At 33.5% G+C, this 20,104-nt stretch overlaps 1 protein-coding gene across 3 annotated transcripts in view; it reads left to right on the top strand.

The window, feature by feature from the left end:
- Positions 1–7,137: 7,137 nt before the first annotated feature.
- Positions 7,138–20,104, top strand: part of LOC148626852 (receptor-type tyrosine-protein phosphatase alpha-like) — a 61,297-nt gene continuing 48,330 nt past the window's right edge. For all 3 annotated transcript variants that reach the window (XM_088549685.1, XM_088549621.1, XM_088549529.1), the window contains exons 1-4: positions 7,138–7,254; positions 13,399–13,433; positions 14,224–14,297; positions 16,618–16,842. In XM_088549685.1, coding sequence (XP_088405811.1) covers positions 13,414–13,433; positions 14,224–14,297; positions 16,618–16,842 — 319 coding nt within the window. In that variant the 5' untranslated portion in view covers positions 7,138–7,254; positions 13,399–13,413. The remainder of the gene's footprint in view (positions 7,255–13,398; positions 13,434–14,223; positions 14,298–16,617; positions 16,843–20,104) is intronic.

The raw sequence follows: 20,104 nt of genomic DNA, 5'->3' as shown, positions 1-20,104 counted from the left end.
GTTGCCACAGAAAAAAGAAACGTTGACAATACGGAATAAAAAGTCATCACCTTGTCTTATAGTTCGGTCAACAGATTTCCTTTGCCATCGATCTGTAAGTGTAGGTCAAAGAGTAATCAAGGGAACCAAGGTTATAGCGGTAATCAAAAGAATGTAATCCAGGGACAAAGACCAGACATGGGAAACAGACATGCACAACAAAGAACATAAAGTAACTAAAATTATACAAGGTATAAGGCTGCCTTCACAGTGTCTGTAGTATTCTTTATCTCAAGTCCTTTGTGGGTAGATGCGATGTATAAAATCCCCGGAACGAGGAATGTTTAACGATAATAGGTCGGAAACTGAGATTAAAAGATCTAGCTTAACGATATAGCAGAACCTTATTATTCTATTTCCAATTTTAGTTCTTTAGAATGTTTCATTTAGATAAAATAAGTCATATTTTACATGTGAATTTATAACTCTTACACTTGAAAAATAAATTTGAAATGATATTTATATGAAAATCTCTATTTTCGTCTAAAATTGCCAATAATTTTTTATGTGAATATAGTCAACTTACTGAAAATTCATCGAAAAATTCCATGGATAAAAAGCGGCTTATTTGCAGTCTAGGGAAACAAATGAAATTTTCAATTATCCTGAACAATGAACGGTTTAAAGTTGATGCCAATGTCACTCAATGGATTTTTTGCCAACCGAAAGCAGATCACAGGTAAGTGATGAAAGCAGAAAGAACTCTCCTATTTGCATTTTAGAAATATCGGACAAATGTTATATCATATGCATTCAAGTTTTAGTTTGATGTCTGAAAAGTATGTCTACTTCATCTAGCGTCAATCAATTAAAAAAAGAATACTATTACATGTACACTCAGTGCTCAAACAAATAGGGAAAAAGCAAATAGGTACTCCCTGTTATTAACTGTTAACATTTAGTAAATAAACCAATTTTATTTGATCGAAATATACATATTCTAATTGTCGCTGTCTGTCGGTTTTAAGCACAGCTACTTCGGACAGAATCCTGGCTTTGCGATACATTGTATTGTCAATTTCGAATATTGCAAAACATTATTTTTTCGTAGACTAGCAGTAGATTTTGAGTTTGCTTAGATATCTTTTTCTTTGGATTGTATTTCTCTCTGGGTTGGGATTCCTGATGAAATATTTACTAGTGAATACTGTATAGTTGTATTTTTGGTATGTTTGATGTTAAGATGTAACAGTTGTTCATCACCGCATTCCTGAATTTGAATCATTGATTTAATCTCTCTCTCTCTCTCTCTCTCTCTCTCTCTCTGAAGATATTGTGTGTGCATTGGAATAATTACCAGTCACACTGTATTGTTGTTGTTGTCATTTTAATCTAGACTGAATTTCAATGATTCATATATTGGGAGGTGGTTCGGTGAAACTCATCAGCACAATATTTAATTTATATTTAGGATTTTTTCAATAGAGTTAAAGATTACAAAGCAAAAGGATGATGTTATAAAAAATCACAGGGGAATACTGTTTTAAGATTATGCCAAAAGAGAAACAACTGTTAAATAATGTTTTAGTGCTTGATTGATTATCATTTAACATCCTATAGCAGATATTCATGAATTTCATGATAAGAGTGATTGACCAATCAAACATACCCTACTTTGTATTAGTCAAACACAATGAGATGGATCTTTTATGGGCTAGATCACATAAGCAACAGCTTGTACAAAGGCATGTCACCCCAATCGGATACATTAATGGTCTCCGAAGCCAACCAGTCATCACTCTGTCTAATTCAATGCTACATGCTTGGCGGAGAAGCAGTGACTTACATTTTTAAAGTCTTTGGTGTGACTCTTCTGTGAAGAACCCACGACCTCCCAGACTTGAGGCGAGTGTGCTACCCTGAGACCACCAAGGCAGTGTTTCAGTGCAGTGTATATCTGTAATTTACACTGTGGTATTGATAAAAATAGTAGACTAGTGTACATAATTCTTCGTTGTGAATATTTACACTTTGTTTAATATTTTGAATAATATTCCAGCAATGCTAGACTAATCTGCGGTGCCATTTTTATTTTCGCCAGATTCCCCAAGTAGTCCTTGTCACTGCCTTTATAACTATTCCAACACTGGTTTGGTAAATTTAATTCATGATAGAAAAAAAATGCCAATGACCTACTGACTGGTAGAACCAAATGCTACATAGTTTGATCCAGACAATAATTTATGTCACCTGAAATAAAGAAAGAGACAATGTAAAAAGAAAGGGAACTTAAAAACAAACATTCCACCAAAAAGAAAAATCATCAAAATTCTTTTGGAGTTATCTATGAATCCCATGTGGACAAAGGGATTCATAGATAGCAGTAAACTGTTATATATATACATCATAAGATGAGCTGATAATAAATAGAAAATCATCGTTTAGGAAAGTTTAATATTGTGTAGTATTCTTTATAACAGAATAAAGGTACAACAATTTAGAATTTTGTGTCATTTTTTCACGTTAGTCACAACATGAATGTAGAACAAATACTGAAGGAGTTCATGGCTCACAACCTGAAAACAGGAAATTACAAAATGTAGATGTACACTTGAATGTCAATAGTTCAATGGACTCTGGCTGCTTCTTTTTATTAGAAAATGTTTCACATAATGTTCAAATTTGACATAATGGCATCCAGCAAAAATATACATTTTACTCCAACAAGCAAGGAGACAAAATAACTTTATAATACTAATGTTAGCAAATTCTTAAATAAAAAACTTCATTGAGCACAGCATGACACAACTACAGTCGGTTAAACTCTGTTCACCTGAGGCAAGTATTGGCACAATATTAGTTTTTGAGACATTAAACATAGGGACTTACAATTCATTAATGACACAATAAATCATTTAAACACAATATTGCATGATATTTTGAAACTCAATTTAATTATAAAGGTCTCCTTCAGGGTGTATTCATGGATCATTTGTACCTCATATCTCAAAAATAGCAAATGTTAGGGTTAATTTAGTCTTAAAGCTCTTGTCTTGAGGCTGGAATTTTCACTTAGAATTCAATAAAAAAAATATTTCTAAATCGCACCAAAACTTCAAAAAAGAACAAATTAGGGGTGTGGTCCCCTTCAGCCCCTTGAAATTCGAAAACTATGAGAAATATCTGAAATCTGATTTACAAATGCATTCACAGATTTTCATTGTTTTATGATATTTTATGATGTATGAAATTCTTTTGTAATTAACTGAGTAAAATGTATCAAAGTTATCATTGTTTTAAGACTTGAGGATGGATGTTCTTTGTGCTAATCGTTCAGTTATGGAAATATTTGACGTAAAAAATTGCTTCTAAGGCTTATGTTGCTACATGATTGAAGTAATCACTACAGAAGTTTTATGGTCGTCATCATGAACTCGCGGATCGTTGTGGTGTATCCATCTGCACCATGAAAACTGATTTATTCAAACGGTCATAGTTTTCCTTTCCTCTTCCGTCTATCCCGGACTTGACCTTTTATGAGTAACTCGGCGGGTGTTTCGAGAAAAGCAGATGACGCTTACCCTACCGGTGCACATGGTCCATGCTCCCAGTTTTTAATGGAGTCCGAGTTTCTCATTTGCTTTTGTTACCTTGTATGTATGATTTTAGTTACTCTATGTTCTTTGTTGTGTATGTCTGTTTTCCATATCTGGTCTTTGTCCCTGGATTGCATTCTTTTGATTACCGTTATAACCTTGGTTCCCTTGATTACTCTTATAAATTACCTAAGGATTTCGAAATATCATGGGAATATTTGACATTGTTAGGAGTCAGTTGACGTCATAATGTAGGACACAACATAATGCATCTTAATGCAAATTGCTTATATATAATACATATATGAACTATGACTACCAATATCAACTTACATCATTTTGTAATTAGATCGATCCAAATGATCAGTAACAACATAAAACCGGAATGTGCCAACAGATAACACGTTACATGGTACTTATATAATCTACTTTTTCCCCGAAAATGATCTATAATTGAAACTGGAGGTTAAACGCGATATAATGACCACCTTTCATTTTTAATCATTTGGAAATGCCTGTACCAAGCCAGTACCATTGCGATACTTTTCCGTTTTTGCCCAGATACTGCCATTTACACGTACTTTTCTTTTAGACTTCATTTTGATGAAAAGCTAGATTTTGTCGGTTTGATAATTTTGTTGTTATTCTCCATTAACCAGCTTTTTTGTCTGAAAATCCCCAACGATGTTAGAACTTTCAAATTTTTGTCGTTCCCTCCGCAAGACCCTCCGCTGTGACATCTATGGCACCACCGCCTGCACCCAAGACCACTCGGCCAGCTAGGCTATATATATAATATAGCTTTCGCTAATTGGGTCATTCCTCTTCGTGCCCCGTGCGGGTCCGGGTGTCAAAGAAAAGGCCCACAGCAGCGCTGTTTTTTTTGTAAAAGACGACTAAATAATGCTCAGAACCCTGGCCGGGGGCTAGGACGCTCTGCCGATAGAGCAACTGGGTTGTGTGCCCAAGGTAGTGGGATGGGGTAACCTTGGCATGTTAGGGTCATCAGGCCTGACCGCAAACCATAGTGGTGCAATGTGTTGGGAAAGATGCCACATTCCTCGCACGTTAAAGAACCCTTTTCGGGACTCGAACTTATACCCTTGTAACATCTATGGCAACACCGCCTGCACAACGTCCAGCTCCCTAGACCACTCGGGCAGCTAAGCTATATACAAGCTATAGCTTTCGCTGGGCGGATCATTTCTCCTCGTAGGATTAATCTGGGGCTATAACTTAGTACACGATGTATGGTAGTACGGGACAGCTCATCTAGGTGTCGTTACACTCCTTGAGAGGTATAGGTTTCCCGCACGCACGTTTAAATGCACGATAGACGAACGCTCCCAGTGTACGTTTAAACAAACGCTTCTATCCTGCATTTACCGTGCGTTTAAACGAACGCAAAACGATATGTAAACGCTCGATAAACGGTGCACGAAAGCTAAAATCGGAAACGTGAACGTTTCAAGGAGTGAATGTAGGATAGAGGATCAAATTAACGATACATGTCATAACAAATCAATATTATAAAAACGTCTTAAAATGTCAAATTTTCAAATCAATTTTTTTGTTGTTGTCTCCCCGGGACTCAAACTTGTACCGTTGTGACATTTATGGCAACACCGCCTGTACAAAGTCCAGCGCCCTAGACCACTCGGTCAGCTAGGCTATATAAGTCGCAAGACTTTGTGCAGGCGGTGTTGCAATAAATGTCACAGCGGTACGAGTTCGAGTTCGGACATCTATTTCGATGTAATGCAGAAATAGAGTAATTCATTTTTTTCAATAATAATAGTGTAACACTTCCTAACATCGGTAATAGTGTAGTGAAGAAAAGTCCATGAAACAACTGCAGAATCAGCCATAAACATACATATCAAATACGTGTAGTATGACTAGCACTAAAATGTCAGGTCTAATCGGCACCTATGAACAGTTTAGTAAAAAGTTTTATAGTTATGTAAGGAAAACTTATTTTCAATTTTTCAATAACTGAAGACTTATAGTAGTAAAGTAGACAATTTCAGAATATACAAATTGTATGTTTTATATTGTTAGTAGATTGAAGACATTCACATGTGTTACTCACTCCTTACTTTTAAGAAAGAATCTTTAATGGTACTTAATTAACATATGTCTTTACTGTCACAACTACTTAAAAAGATGTTGATTAAGGACCTTGACGTGCAGTCGTACACGTGATTAGTAATAACTTCCTTGTCATTTAATCTTGTCCTTTAAAGAGGTGTTTTTAATTGTTATACATTATTAAACGTCGCACAAATAAACTGTTGAAACATGGTTATTCGATTTCTGCATTCAGATTCTCGTATACCAATTCAAAGATCACATTTAAGAAGTTCACTATTCACATGACGTATTTTTACGCCATATTGTTTATGAAAAATATCAAATGTTTGAACAAAAGGAAATACGTTGAGAAAACCAATCAACGAACTAAAAAATACATGACTAAGAACAATCAAACAAAACCAAAACAAAAAACAAAAAAAAACTATAAACCACACAAACTAAACAATCACACGAAAAAAAATACAAAACTCACTGACAAAGCAAATAACTACACAACACACCGACTAAGAATTATACACGAAACAAAACTACAAATACAAGGACTAAAAACAGCCACAAAAAATAATGAACTACAAAAAACACAAACTACGAACAATCACACAAAACAAAGAACTACCAAAAACACACAGTATAAACGTATAACAATATACACAGCTGGGTGTTCCATATGCACTAGATAATAAGATTATGGTACTTTTCAGCTAAATTGTAATTACTTGTAAAAAGATACTACAGGCACTGTGAAGTCGGCCTCATATCTTGACATACACTTTTAGAAATCGATGGTAAGAGAAAACTATTTACCAAACTTTACGATAAACGTGATGACTTTTCAACTTTCCTATCATCTGTGGCAAAATTCCTTCAGCATCTGCGCATGGAGTTTTCATATTACGTTATGCCAGAGCTTGCCAAAACTACGCAGACTTTATGCATCGCGCTAAACTTCTAACAATTAGGCTTCTGGAACAGGGTTATGTTGCTACAAGATTGAAACCATCACTACAGAAGTTACATGGATCGTTACGATGTGTCCATCTGCGCTATGAAAACAGATTTGTTCAACGTGTCATAGTTTTCCTTTCCTTTTCCGTCTACCCCGAACTTGACTTTTTATGAGCAACTCGGCGGGTGTTTCCAGAAAAGCAGAGGACGCTTACCTTACCCATGCACTTGGTCCATGCTCCCAGTTTTTAGTGGAGTCCGAGTTGCTTATTTGCTTTTGTTACTTTGTATGTATGATTTTAGTTACTTAATGTTTGAGAGTGTTTATATGGTTGGAATTGTCTTAAATGCAAGACAGGAACAAACATTTGATCTACAAAAGCATATTTCTGGGCATATTTTTGAAAACATATGTTTTCCAAAATGAAATAGGGTAATGTTTTTTTAATACATACAGAACTACATATGATTTCTAACAGGACAATACCACTATTACCTCTTAACTTAACAACTTGAATAAAGTGGAAACACTTGAAGGAACGGACAACTGAAGTACACTTGTGTATCTTGATTATTTACTTTTCAACAGACTTACTGAATTTTGTAACTTCTATGAAGGATGAGGCTTTATCTAAAAGTAAGTTTATCATGCATGGTTAGGAAGATATTTATATATTTCGGAAACTGAAGTTATATGAAAGAGTAATCGAGGTAACCAAGATTCTTGCGGAAATTAGAAGAATATTATCCAGGGACGAAGATTAGACATGACGAATGCACATAGAAAATCTCAACTAAGATTTTAGTATCATCAAATGTAAAAAAAAATAATGTAACAACATCCATACCGATTTATTTATTGATAAGGAAAAGGGAATAATCAAATATCGAATATGTACATTTTATAGCTGTACACTAGAAACATTTGATCATGTTTCATTGAGGTAGTGTGTGTTTTGTTTACGTTGCATTAGATTTGTTGGTTTGGTTATGTTTTTTTTCGATTAACAAATTCATATCATTAATAATATTAAAATGATGCTTTGTCCGTACTGCTAAATATCATTTGTACCATGATTTGAAACTTTATCTTAACATATCGACACTAATTAAGGACCATTAAGATTAGTGCATGATTGTATCTTTTCCAATATTTAACCGATCAACTATCACGTGACACACTACTGTAAATAAAGCAAAGTACTATAAATGCTAGTGATGACAACGAATACTCGAGTATTCGGGTACTTGACCGGAAGGCCGAGTACTCTAGTGCAATTTAAGTAACCAGATACTCCTTTGCTTTTGAAACTTCTTGATGCAGTTCCCAAATGAAGTTCAAACTGTGCTAAATGTCCGTTTGTATTACTAATTAATATCAATAAACAACGTACAAACAGTTCACTCAAATTATTATATACTTTTGTAAAGGTGTTCATATACGGACAACACTTGTTTATCAGCGTAAATCTTATAAAATTATTGTACATTGTTCTTTAATTAATGATGAAAATTGTTAAGTGCACCTAATTTGAAGTAATATTTTTGCTAACAAATTAAAATACATGTCGTATTTAGAAAACTGCTTACTTCACGGAAACATATGAAACAGATTCGGACTTCTTTAACTCATCAATGATTTTAGCATGTAATAAATACAAAAATAATAATTGCTTTTATGGAAAGGTAACTTGTAAAAACTGCGTTTTTTCATACATTTAGATGTAGAGTGATGTAATCATTGTTAAACGTGTATGTATAAGGTAACAAAATACCGCATCTCAACCAAAGTCAGTATTTTTCGGCGAACGTTGAAGTTTTATCCAAGTACTCGAGTATTCGAGTACTCTCGAGCATCTTAAGCGAGTACTCGATCTTTTTGCCATTCCTAAATATTACACATACATTTATCAAACTATCTCAGGGTCGGAAATAGCATTCGTCTGGAGTAGTAAGCACAGGCGTAAACTTCCCCGTCTTACACATCCTTCGGAAATTAAGTGTTTTGTATCTACAAGAGAGATAACTTAACTATTGTCTGCACTACTTATGACTATACTTATTATCGTTATATTATAAATGAAACATTAACATTAACACATGGATGAATTTTAAGGCTTTAACATTCCTTGGACCTTTATTTTGAGTAAAGAGAAACAGTTGTGTTTTAACCGTAAAATAGAAACAAAGACATTTGGGCAAGTTTTTTTTTATTTTGCTTGACTGATTTATTGGCTTAATGTTCTAAAATATACTTGCCAAACTACCATTTTACCTATGTTGGGGCCAGCTACAGCCTGTGGAGTGAGGGTTTCCCCATCATTCATTGAAGACATAAGGATGGGCTTGAGATGACATGTTTCATCCCGGTGGGATTGTTGTTTCTTTGAGATATGCACCTATCTTTTCTCGTTATATACTATTGTTAGTACAAAACAAAACATAACAACTGAACATAATGTTTGTGCTCTAATTTACCAATATTTAGATGTTCGAGATAACTAAATCTGATTGATTAATTCCCACATTTCTGTTTTCCCATGCACACAATCTGTCATATCATTTGGTATGGTATGTTAATGCGAAAAAAGATACAATTCATTGTAAATTGTAGTTACATGATAAAACATTTGTGTTTTTATGTTATTATAGATATATCTCTTGAACCATTGAAGTAGTATTATTACTAGTAAGAGGCACATACCTTTAAGCTGGAAGTTTTTTTTAAATTTGAACAATGTATGTTTTAAAAATAAAAAGTCGAGCAAATATGATCATTGAGCAATGATAAAACGTTAAGAATTGAGTTGCATAAATTTGAATTTGAAATCGTTAAAAAGGATTTAAATCCATTCAATGAAATGACAACAACATTCAAGACTAAATCAAAATGTTTATTATATAAACATCATTCAGGTTTTGTTTTTTTCATCATTTTTTTGCATATATAAATGAAGTTTTTTCCGTTTTATCTTTCATGAAATAGAACATTTTCCGTGAAATTCGTAGTATTTTTATATTATAGATATTATAAATTTTATATCAAGTTATTTGATAGGCCAACATTTAAACTAGGTAGAACTTAAAATATCCCATTTTTTTTTAAAAATCAATACATGAGCAGAAAATCACCATCATAAAAATAAAACAACAAGGATTACGATGGGAACAATAATATTAACTCTTTTAAAAATCTGCAGCTATCTTTTTGTATTCCGTTTCCTTTCCATTTGTATTTCATCATTTTCAGACGTACGTTTTTAAACTTTCTTCCGAGAATTTATCCAAGATGTTTAAATAGTTTGTGCCGTACAGATAAACTTCCTAATTTGACTTGCATCTGTTTCATATACTTAATGCTTGCTGAGTTTGCCAGGATTTTTGGGGTTTTTTTTATTGGAGATATATTTCTTATAGAGGTAATCTTAATTTGCTTATCAATTATTTTAAACATGTTATACACTATACACCCATTTGCGCCTGGTCATATTAACATCCTTAATTTTTAATTCAAACATTTGATCTTTCGTTACGATAACATTCAGTGAGCCATAGTCATTTGTCATTTCTGGATGATTAGTTCTTAAGACACGTGTACCGAACTTCATAATATTTATATAAGTGAAATCAAGGGAAGTAGGATTAAATGTGACATAAGAAAATAGAAACACCCAACAAAGTAAAAAACCAACAAAATATTACTCATAGAAACAAAAGTAAATGTGCAACCCCTACTTCACTAAAAACTTTAACCAGGTTTGACGGCAGGGTAAGCGTGCTCTGCATTTGTAGAAACATTCTCCGAGCTGCTCATTCAATGTCACGTTAACAAATCGGTTCTCTTGGTGAACGTAACAATCCACGAATTCATAAAGACAGCCATAGAACTGTTGTACTAATAACATAACTTCTTTAGCAACATTACCTTGCCTAAATGTAAGAAGTCTAGTAATTGCCTAAATGTAAGAAGTCCAACTTTTGCCTAATTGTAAGAAGTCTAGTATTTGCCTAAAGGTAAGAAGTCTAGCACTTGCCTAACTGTAAGAAGTCTAGTACTTGCCTAAATGTAAGAAGTCTAACTTTTGCCTAATTGTAAGAAGTCTAGCACTTGCCTAAGTGTAAGACGTCTAGTACTTGCCTAACTGTTAAAAGTCTAGCAATTGCCTAACTGTAAGAAATTTAGCACTTGTCCGCGTAGTTTCCACAAAGCTACGGCATAATTCATGAGTACATATTGTTGTTTGAAAACTTAGGTGCTAAAGGGTTGATGCTACAGATAAAATAACGAATATTGAAATGAATACTGAAATGTGACCTTCGACACCTAATGAGTCGATTGCAACCAACACAATTCTTAGCAACAAAAAATGTCAAAATAAGATTGCTTATAATTTACGAGTAAGTTTGCTCTGTGCAACCTGAAATGGCGACAATTTAAAAAAAGATATTGTTGAAATCAGATGTCTGATACCTACCGTGTCGATGGCGATCAATCCTTCTTTCCAACAGAATGTGGGAAAATCTAAATGAATATCAAACTCTTATACCTCCCCAGTTGATTGCCAACGTTTGCGACCTTAAATGTCGAATATTGAAATCAATGTTGAAAAAGGAAGTATATGATGAAATGTGACTTTACATCTCCCTAACATCCTTATATCCCCCTAATAGATGTTTTAGGTTTTGTTAGAACTTCAAAACATCATCGAGACGTTCCCTGTAGTCCTTTTAATTTTTTATTCGAATATTGACAAAAGGAAAAGAAAAAGGAAACAACCTGAACTCGTTGGAGGAAGACGATTTCATTTTGGTTTTAAAACATTTGTGATTATTAACACCAGAGAAAAACAAAGTTAAAAAAACTGTCGATAAATCTTGAAATATCTACAGTTCATAAAAACGTTTCTCATTTTGGCTGTCGAACCTTTATACTTCTAACTGCATTTGACATACAGTGGGATCGTTATGATACTAGTCGTCGTGGTTGTGTAAACAAGGCGGTAAATAATTAACACTTAATATCAAAATTTCTTCAAAAGATTTTTTTTTATTATAATAGTAATGTTCAGTACTTCAGTACATATGTACATATGTTTGAAACAATTATGTATAATATGGTCAGTTCAAGTTTTAGAAAATAGACGATTTGAATGAAACATCTAAGCTCTCTGTATGATATTTATGCTTGCAAGGGTTAACACAAAGCAGATAATAAGTTGTTAATTGCAGCATTTCAAAATTGTTTGCAATACATCCACTACAACCGTTATCTGAAGGAAAAACACAGAACCGTAAAAAGTGAATTCGCCGTTCACAAACGTGTAACCAAATAAAAAGAGAGAAAATTTAGTCAAAGTCACGTGACGAACAAAACTACTTGTGAAAGCAGAACGAAAAGAATTCTAGTTAGCTATGCGTCGACTGTAAAGTAGACAGTGATGTGCTGTAAAAGCATTTTGCATATGTATGTAGAATCTACCAACAACAATTACACAAACAATACGCAAAATCCAAACTTTGAGATTGGTATCCTAGGTTTAGACATCGTAGAGAAGAAATGATATCTTCAGTGAAATGTGAAGAGCAGTAGCAGTGTAAAAATCATCCTGTCTAACTATATTATATTGTGTTGTGATATTTCTAGGTCAACTTATTGCATAGCGAGATCCCGTTCAAAACCTTACAGCTATGAGAAGTATTGTGATATATGATTAAATATGTGTGGCATTAATAAGATGTGAATTTTTTTTTTTATAGAATTTGCATTTTTTCTGTGTATGATAGATAAAACTTACATTTTCCTCCATTCTTAAACTATTTTTCATCTATTGGAGCAATAAACGACTGACTATTCTTCAAAAGGTAGAGACATACAGGTTTTAATATGCAGATCTTAAATCTTACGTGTAAAAAAATTCTTTATTCATTATTAATGATTCTACAGCTGATGAGCTCAAAACCACGTAGAAAGTTTACTTGTTAAATAAGTGATTCAACAGACAAATAGCACCAATTCTACCCACCACTTTCTTATTTATTTCTACCCTTATGCATTTGTAATCTTTTTAGCAAGTACAACGTAAGTTTGACTGTGGTATTGTTTGACACTTGTTATTCCCGCAGTGGTATTAATTCAATGTAGATTCAGAAAAAATCGAAAGATCTTCTGTAAACCCCGAATTCTAGATTATTGTCAGAATATAATAGCATAAAGTCCTATGATTTTTCAGCCGTTTATATACTAGTCCACATACAGGTACATAGTAGAGCTCCTTTATACGTCATAAAAGGTGACTACACACCATATTCCAAATATACCGAAAAAGATGATATAAGAATGCTGGAATTTTCTATCGACAAAATATTTATCCAGTGTTGTGGACGCGTTTTTGAACAAACGACATTCCAGTGGGAACAAATTGTGCTCCTCTACAAGCTGATCTATTCACTCATATGAGGCTGACATTAATAGCTGAACTGATTCACAATTATTTTACAGAACACTCTTTGAAAATTGGGAAGACTTATATTCCGATTGTCCAATGTCTATTTCAAAAGCTGTAGCATATGAACCAACAATTTGAAACATTATGCGAGATGTTATGGTCATAACATCAATTTTCTAAAAGCCTTTGAAGCTCAGTTATAATTTACTCACAAGGAATGGATCAAAGGAAAAAGCCACGGTATAAGTTTTTCACGCCTTTTTTTCATCGTTTTACAGTTCTGCTTTTTTTCTCTTCAAATTTTCGAGATTATCAATTCTTCTTTATACTTTCAGAGTTGTTAAAGAGACATGGATAGAAAAATACACAGGTAAGTTCTACAAATATGATTTTCGTTCGTTATTTACCATTTTGACCCAATACACTTATTTACATGCATGACGACTCGGAGTACATTACTATACTGTTAACAGCCAAGATATATTTTAATATAATAGACATTGTCGTACTGGGTCAGAAAAAACTAGATTTGACCTCTAAATAATTAGACAGAAAGATAATATGAATATTTAAACTGTTTGTCTTTATTTTAAATGTCGCCAGCCAAATTTCGAAATTCTTACGAAATTGGATTAATGGAAATTGACAAAGTGTCACTCAAACTTACTTCGGAGTTATATCAAATATTTCGTTCTGCTTTTAATCCCATTTCTACAATTTTACAGAGTTAAGTAGTACAAAGTTCCATTTTCATTTGCCTGTTATAGATTAACAGATTAACAGGAATTATTCATTGAACCCATGTTTATTTCTTTACACACATAAATTTCCTATGTTTTAATAACTTTTAGGTTAAGGTTCAAATCTTGCTATTCCTTTTATATTCTGAATTGATTAAAACATTTTTTATATTAACAATTAAAAATATTTCTTCACTTTGAAGAAACAAAAATTGGAAAGTAATACATATGCCGTTTTAGGTTATTAATCTATAATTATTTGTCTTTGAAATATAGTCAATATAATTGAAATCTAATTGGCTTTGTCTTTTGTTATTCAATAGAACCTTTTCAAAGAACATAACTTCGCCCATTTTTCAGATTATTTCCTGCCACGTTAAACATATCAAAGAGAAACGCTTCACTTTTTTCTAATTCAAGGTTTATGGAAAAGATGGAAGTTGTGTTGATATCCAGTTTGTTGATATGTTCAACTTGTTATGGTGCAAAGTTAAGTACGTGTTAATAATTGTTAAAGATACAAAAAATGCAGCATTTTCAAATAAGGGTAAATCCAGAGGCGTGACATTGCCGGAAACACTATCTGACAAATAAAGAGTCGCACAAACTAAAGGAACTAAAAAGTACATACAAATAATCTTACTGCATGAAGCCCACTAAAAGCCCGAGATAAAGTCAGATGTTTCTCAAGGATGCTTTTTTCTGCCATGATTGCCAAATGTAATTTTCAACGTAACACAAAAATATGGAAAGCACGATATGTGTACAGGAATTTACAATTCGATACATGAAGTATCGTTTAACTTTCAAACTCATTAAAATATTATGTGACAAGGGAACACTAACGGGGAACAGTTTTTGAAGACTACGATTATGGTTTTTTTTTTCTTATAAAACAATGCCTCATTTTTTTAATTCATAAGAGGAAAAACTAATTTTTTTGCTGTGTAAAATGTATTGCAATTAAGGTGTTATCAAAGAGTTCTTTGTGAAATTTTAAGTGAAAAACGAAAAACATCTTAAACGTATCAACTACTATACTCGGCGTTGAATAAAAATATTTTCCACGACTTAATTGACACCTACCGTCGTTTAAATTGTCTTAAATGACGTGCTCATTCGTTTAGTCAAACGGCTTCTCCCTAAACATTGAATCGTTAAATTCCGGTGAGATTTTAATGCTCGGTCCCAATATTTACATTGTCAAAAGTCGGCCATGTTTACAGTCATCGGATTGCTAGGAGATGTTGTTTACGTTTAAATGGTTTGTCCGAAAACCAAAGAGCCCAGAATGCATTTCGGCGATAATTCGGATATATCGGATTTATTCTACGCGAACATCGTTCAACACCGAGAAATTGATCAAGCAGACGATTGTCACCGGAGTTCGACGGGAACTTACGAACTCCGTTTGTAAACAAATCGTCCCGTAGAAACCAACATGGCGGATATTAGTATAGGATTTTCCCGTAAGGATTTGTTACGCACGATTTCAGCCAATAAACGACTTGTTGGAACTATCTCGTCATGCATATATGCGAACTATCTTCAGATTAAATAAAAGAGAGACAACTCTAGCGCTAAGTCCCGACAGTTTAAAAAATAGAGCTTCAAATCGAAAATGTGCTGTATGTGACGTCGAGTATAAACTATCATTTTGCAAATTAAAAAGATAATAGGTTTCCACTAATGAACAAATACAAAAATATCAATCATATATATTGCAAATTTTATTGTTCTATACACTAGTTTCAAGGAGTTATCTCTCATCAGCAGCATTATAACCAAATATATTGGAAGATCTTAGTCCAAAATTTAATTGTATTCAAGAAGTACTCAAAATCATAACAATCGAAATAGGAAGCCAAATCAATCGGCGAAAGTAATCAGGGGAACAAAGAATAGTAAATAAGTAACTCGGTCCAAAAAGAGAAAAAAAACTGGGAGATGTTGTGCCATACGCAATATAAATAATGAAGCCTCAATGTTTTATGAATTTTGAAATTCTGAAATATAGCTTTTTAAAAAAAAAATAAGAAAAACAAAATCCGATACAATTAGGATTTTTTAGTCATGGATATGTTTATAAAGTTAACATAAATCAATCAGTATATAAAAAAATCATTTGACACAAAGTGTTGTTTACTGATGCAAAACATGGTCTTTGTAACTTTTCGGACCATTTTACATGAATTCACAACGCTTCAAAAACACCTGAATGGCGGTTGAGGAAACTTTCACACAATCTTGATCACATGATAGCATTGTGCACCACCTATTCCATCTGAATAACGATGTTTCTTCTATGGTTTTTATGGAGGGGAGTAGGGGGTTTCACCTATTGGGCTTTGATCACAGTTTTTCGAGGTAAACTTCAGTGTTGTTACATGTTTTTATCAGATTTTATGCTACATATCATCTAATGCTAAACAACATATGTATTCTATATTTTACTTCAATAGTTTTGAACTATTAAGTGGTAGTATTCATTTTAGAATGCAATGTGTCTCTCGCGTTATAGTAAAACATGTATTTATATATATATAACATGCAGAAATAAATACAACGATTGCCATATGAAATAAATCACATTGATGAGAGTACTTTCGCCTTGTGAGTTTACAAACAGAAAAAAAAACACAATTTTCTTTTATATCGGTAATGGTTATGACGTTGTTTCCAAATTTTATAAAGAGTAATCAATGGAACCAAAAATCTAGCGTACATGTAAAGAACATCATCAAGGAACATAGACCGAAAAAAGGAAGTTGCATTATTATCTTAAGTGAGACGTAGTTTTTATTATCATTTTAGTTAATTTGGCCAAGTTGCCTGGAGCAGTGGCAACTCAAAGTGGTGATTTTACCTACTTGGGACGAACACATGTCGCTCAACTTGCAATCGATGGGATTCACAATCAGGCATGGAACAGCCTTAGCTGTGCTCACACGCAAGTAGGAAAACCAGAAGCATGGTGGCAGGTGGATCTAAGAAATATATATAATATACACAGGGTGGTGCTTTACTACAGAAATGACAGTGAGTGTTTTATTGCTCAATGTTTCTTTTACAGAAATATTTGGCTAGAATAGCTATTGTCTGAATTCGCATTTGTATTCGACAATTTAGAATATCATTCTCATATTCCGTTGAGAAAGAATAAAACTTGTTACTCAAATTCTTAACACTAGTACCTACAAGTATGATTAAGATTATAGACTGACCTGAAAGGGGATAATAAAAAAGTTAGATAGATCTGCACACTTGGCAATAAAATTGGGACCACAAGTTTAAAGCTGTGCTGTTGAGATTTCTTACAAAACATTTGTCATCACACATTATATGAGAAGCAATGTATTAAAGAAAACATTACTGAAGATGATCTTTGATTTCATTTAATTTTGTGGGTATCAATGTTCATAAGTAGAGGAAAAAAGACATTTCGTTGGGTACTTGAATTCGTGGATTGTGGATCAAAATTTAAATATATTAAAAACAAACATTTTGTAAGCATTTATTATTTGTTTGCGGATACGCACTTCCCAACACTGACAATGGTGACAAAAATAGCTTATATAACGATAGAAAGTTACGTATATAACACATCCGTTATGACTCCCGTTTTCATTTCCCTGTTTACAGATAAAATTATTTTCGGTGAGTCAGAATTCTTTATTTTGAACAAAAATTTCAGGTCGTGAACGAAGATGGTTAAATCCCGAGTAAACCGAATGCCACTTTTACGGCATCGTTAGAATAGATATGAAAACAGTAGAGAATATCGAACGTCATTCTAACGATACAATGACATTATATTAATAAGGTAGTTCAAAGGCTTATAATTGCTAATAAACGATTGATTTGTCGTTTGATTAAAGGGGTAACAAGATGTTGTCTGCTTGATATGACTTACTTTGCAATGACACATGTAGAATGTTGTGATTTAAATACTTCCTCTCTGTGTTGATTTTTTTCATAAAGATAATTATTCATTGAATTCTTGACTTTCGTTCAATACTGATTTCCACAACTCCTCAAGAATCCATACAAACAACACTTAATAGCTGGATATGCAAAATGCACTTACAGTCCTCATTTGAAACTGTTAACTTCCATGCTTACAGCAGTCAAAGAGTACTGTCTTCAGTTTTACCTCGACAGTTCAATTCAATGTGGATCCTAACTCTTTATACTGGTATTCCCCTTACTGAGGTGAATCTAACACAAAAGCACTTGCCTCGACGCCACAAAACTAAAATATTCGCTGTTACTTTAAACAGAAAATAAACACCTAGATACAAATACGTAGGTAACGATTCTTCATACTTTGTAAAACTATCGCAAATTATCCTCTAAATATACCAAGGAAGATGTCAAAATGCTGGAATTTCTTGTCGAAAAGATATTTGTTCAAAGTTATGGAAATTTTCTTCAACAGACGGTCGGCATTCCAAAGGCAACAAATAGTGCTCTGTTACTCCTGACCTACTCCTTCTTTCTTTAGAGGCTGATGATGTTGTCCAAAAAGTAAAAACGTCAATTTGCTAGATTCTTTGATCTCAGTTTCCATTATAGAGATGACGTTTGTCTTAAAACAGACACTATGAAGTCAGCCACATATATTCGTTGACTTACTCTAAGAGATCGATGGGAAATGTTCTCATTACAAGCTATATGATAAACGCAATGTCTTCACCTTTCGTATTGTCAACTTTCATATGTGGTAACATTACTTCAGCACCTGCGTATGGAGTTTTCATATCCCAGCTGATACGCCATGCCAGAAACTAGAGTTTTTAAACCGTGCTAGTCGTTTTACAATTAGCCTTCTGGTATAGGGTTATGTCGCAATGAATTCAAAGTCATCAATACAAAGTTTTACGGTCGTCATCATGAACACGTGGTACGCATTGGGTATCTCTCAGCACCATGAAAACCGATTTGTTTACCATGTCCTAGCTTTCCTTAATTAACTCTTTCGTCTACCACGGAGCAATTCGGTGGTTTCTTCTAAAAAAAAACAGTGGACATCCACCTTACTTGTGCATCTTGTTCACTTTTTAGTGGACTCCTGGTTGCTCATTTACTTGTATGCGGATGATCCTTAGAACCGCGGATATGCGAGGCAAATTCTTATTTCGAAGTTTTTGAGGGCATTTGTTTACATCGAATACTTTTATAACTAGAACTCTTAGAAGCAACCGTCCGATGCCAAATCTTATTTAGTCTGCAAATCTCCGCCCAACAGAGTCTGTATTTATGCGACAACAAAAAGTTTTGGTATGCTCTTACAAAAAAAAAACCCCTAAAAATTCTGACAACAAAATATGGCGCTAAAGTTTCCGCGAATAAAATTCAAAAAGTAATAGAAAGCTATGATAAGCACATGGATGGTGTCGATTTGAATGACATGTTTACTAGTTTTTATGATAACGGGCGAGAAACGCGAAACTTTAAAAGAAAGTAACATTTAACGTTATACACAGAATGATATTCAATGCATATTCAAAAATACAAATACTCTAAAACCTAATAGTTCATTTCTAAAATCCGTACCAGTAAAAGACATGTACAGTTTGAACTGCAGCGGTGTTAATTTTCTATAAAATATTTTAATGCTCGATTGATTGATTGATTGATGACTTATATACCCTTCACTTACCCTCTTAATTTTGCCACCCAATGTCACGCTTTATCGTTACAAACGCCAAAATACTATGACGTCAAAGAAAGATTTTGAAGAGCCGATGCATCGGTCCTCCAGCACTGAAAGGAGTACCATTTTGGGCCGATGATCGACCCTGTGGCACATAACTCGTTATGGTTTTGGTGTCGGTATTAAACCAAAAAAGGACTTTTGTCTTAAACATTAGGTTTCTCACTCCAAACCCGTTTTGAGTTGAGGCAAATAATTATTACATATAAATTAAGCCAGCTTCCGTTTTTGGACTCGTAATAATATAAATTTTCAAAAGCGTCAGAAATACTGTTACATTGCATACATTCATTCCTTTCCGCAATATTGTATCCCTTGTGGCATATATTGCATTTCTTAGAACTCATAAAAGCACACTGCTTGTATAAATATGCGTAAAACTTGAGGTATTTTGTTAGGCATCTTATCCTTTATTCGGCCAAAAAGGGACTGAAATAAGTTTTTTCTCATCCTTTATTAATTGCTTATTTCTTATGTTTATTACATACTTCGAATGATGTTTTAAGTATAGCAAAGGATGTTTTCCCTACCGGTTCATCTAGTCTATGCTCCCAGAGTCCTGGTTACTGTTTTCTTTTGTTTCTT

Source organism: Perna viridis, chromosome 1 (assembly GCF_037379345.1).
Source record: "Perna viridis isolate PV_CMFRI_1.1 ecotype Kerala chromosome 1, ASM3737934v1, whole genome shotgun sequence".
NCBI lineage: Eukaryota > Metazoa > Mollusca > Bivalvia > Mytilida > Mytilidae > Perna > Perna viridis.
Note: the sequence above shows the minus strand (reverse complement) of the source record. Positions and strands in the feature narration are given on the sequence as shown.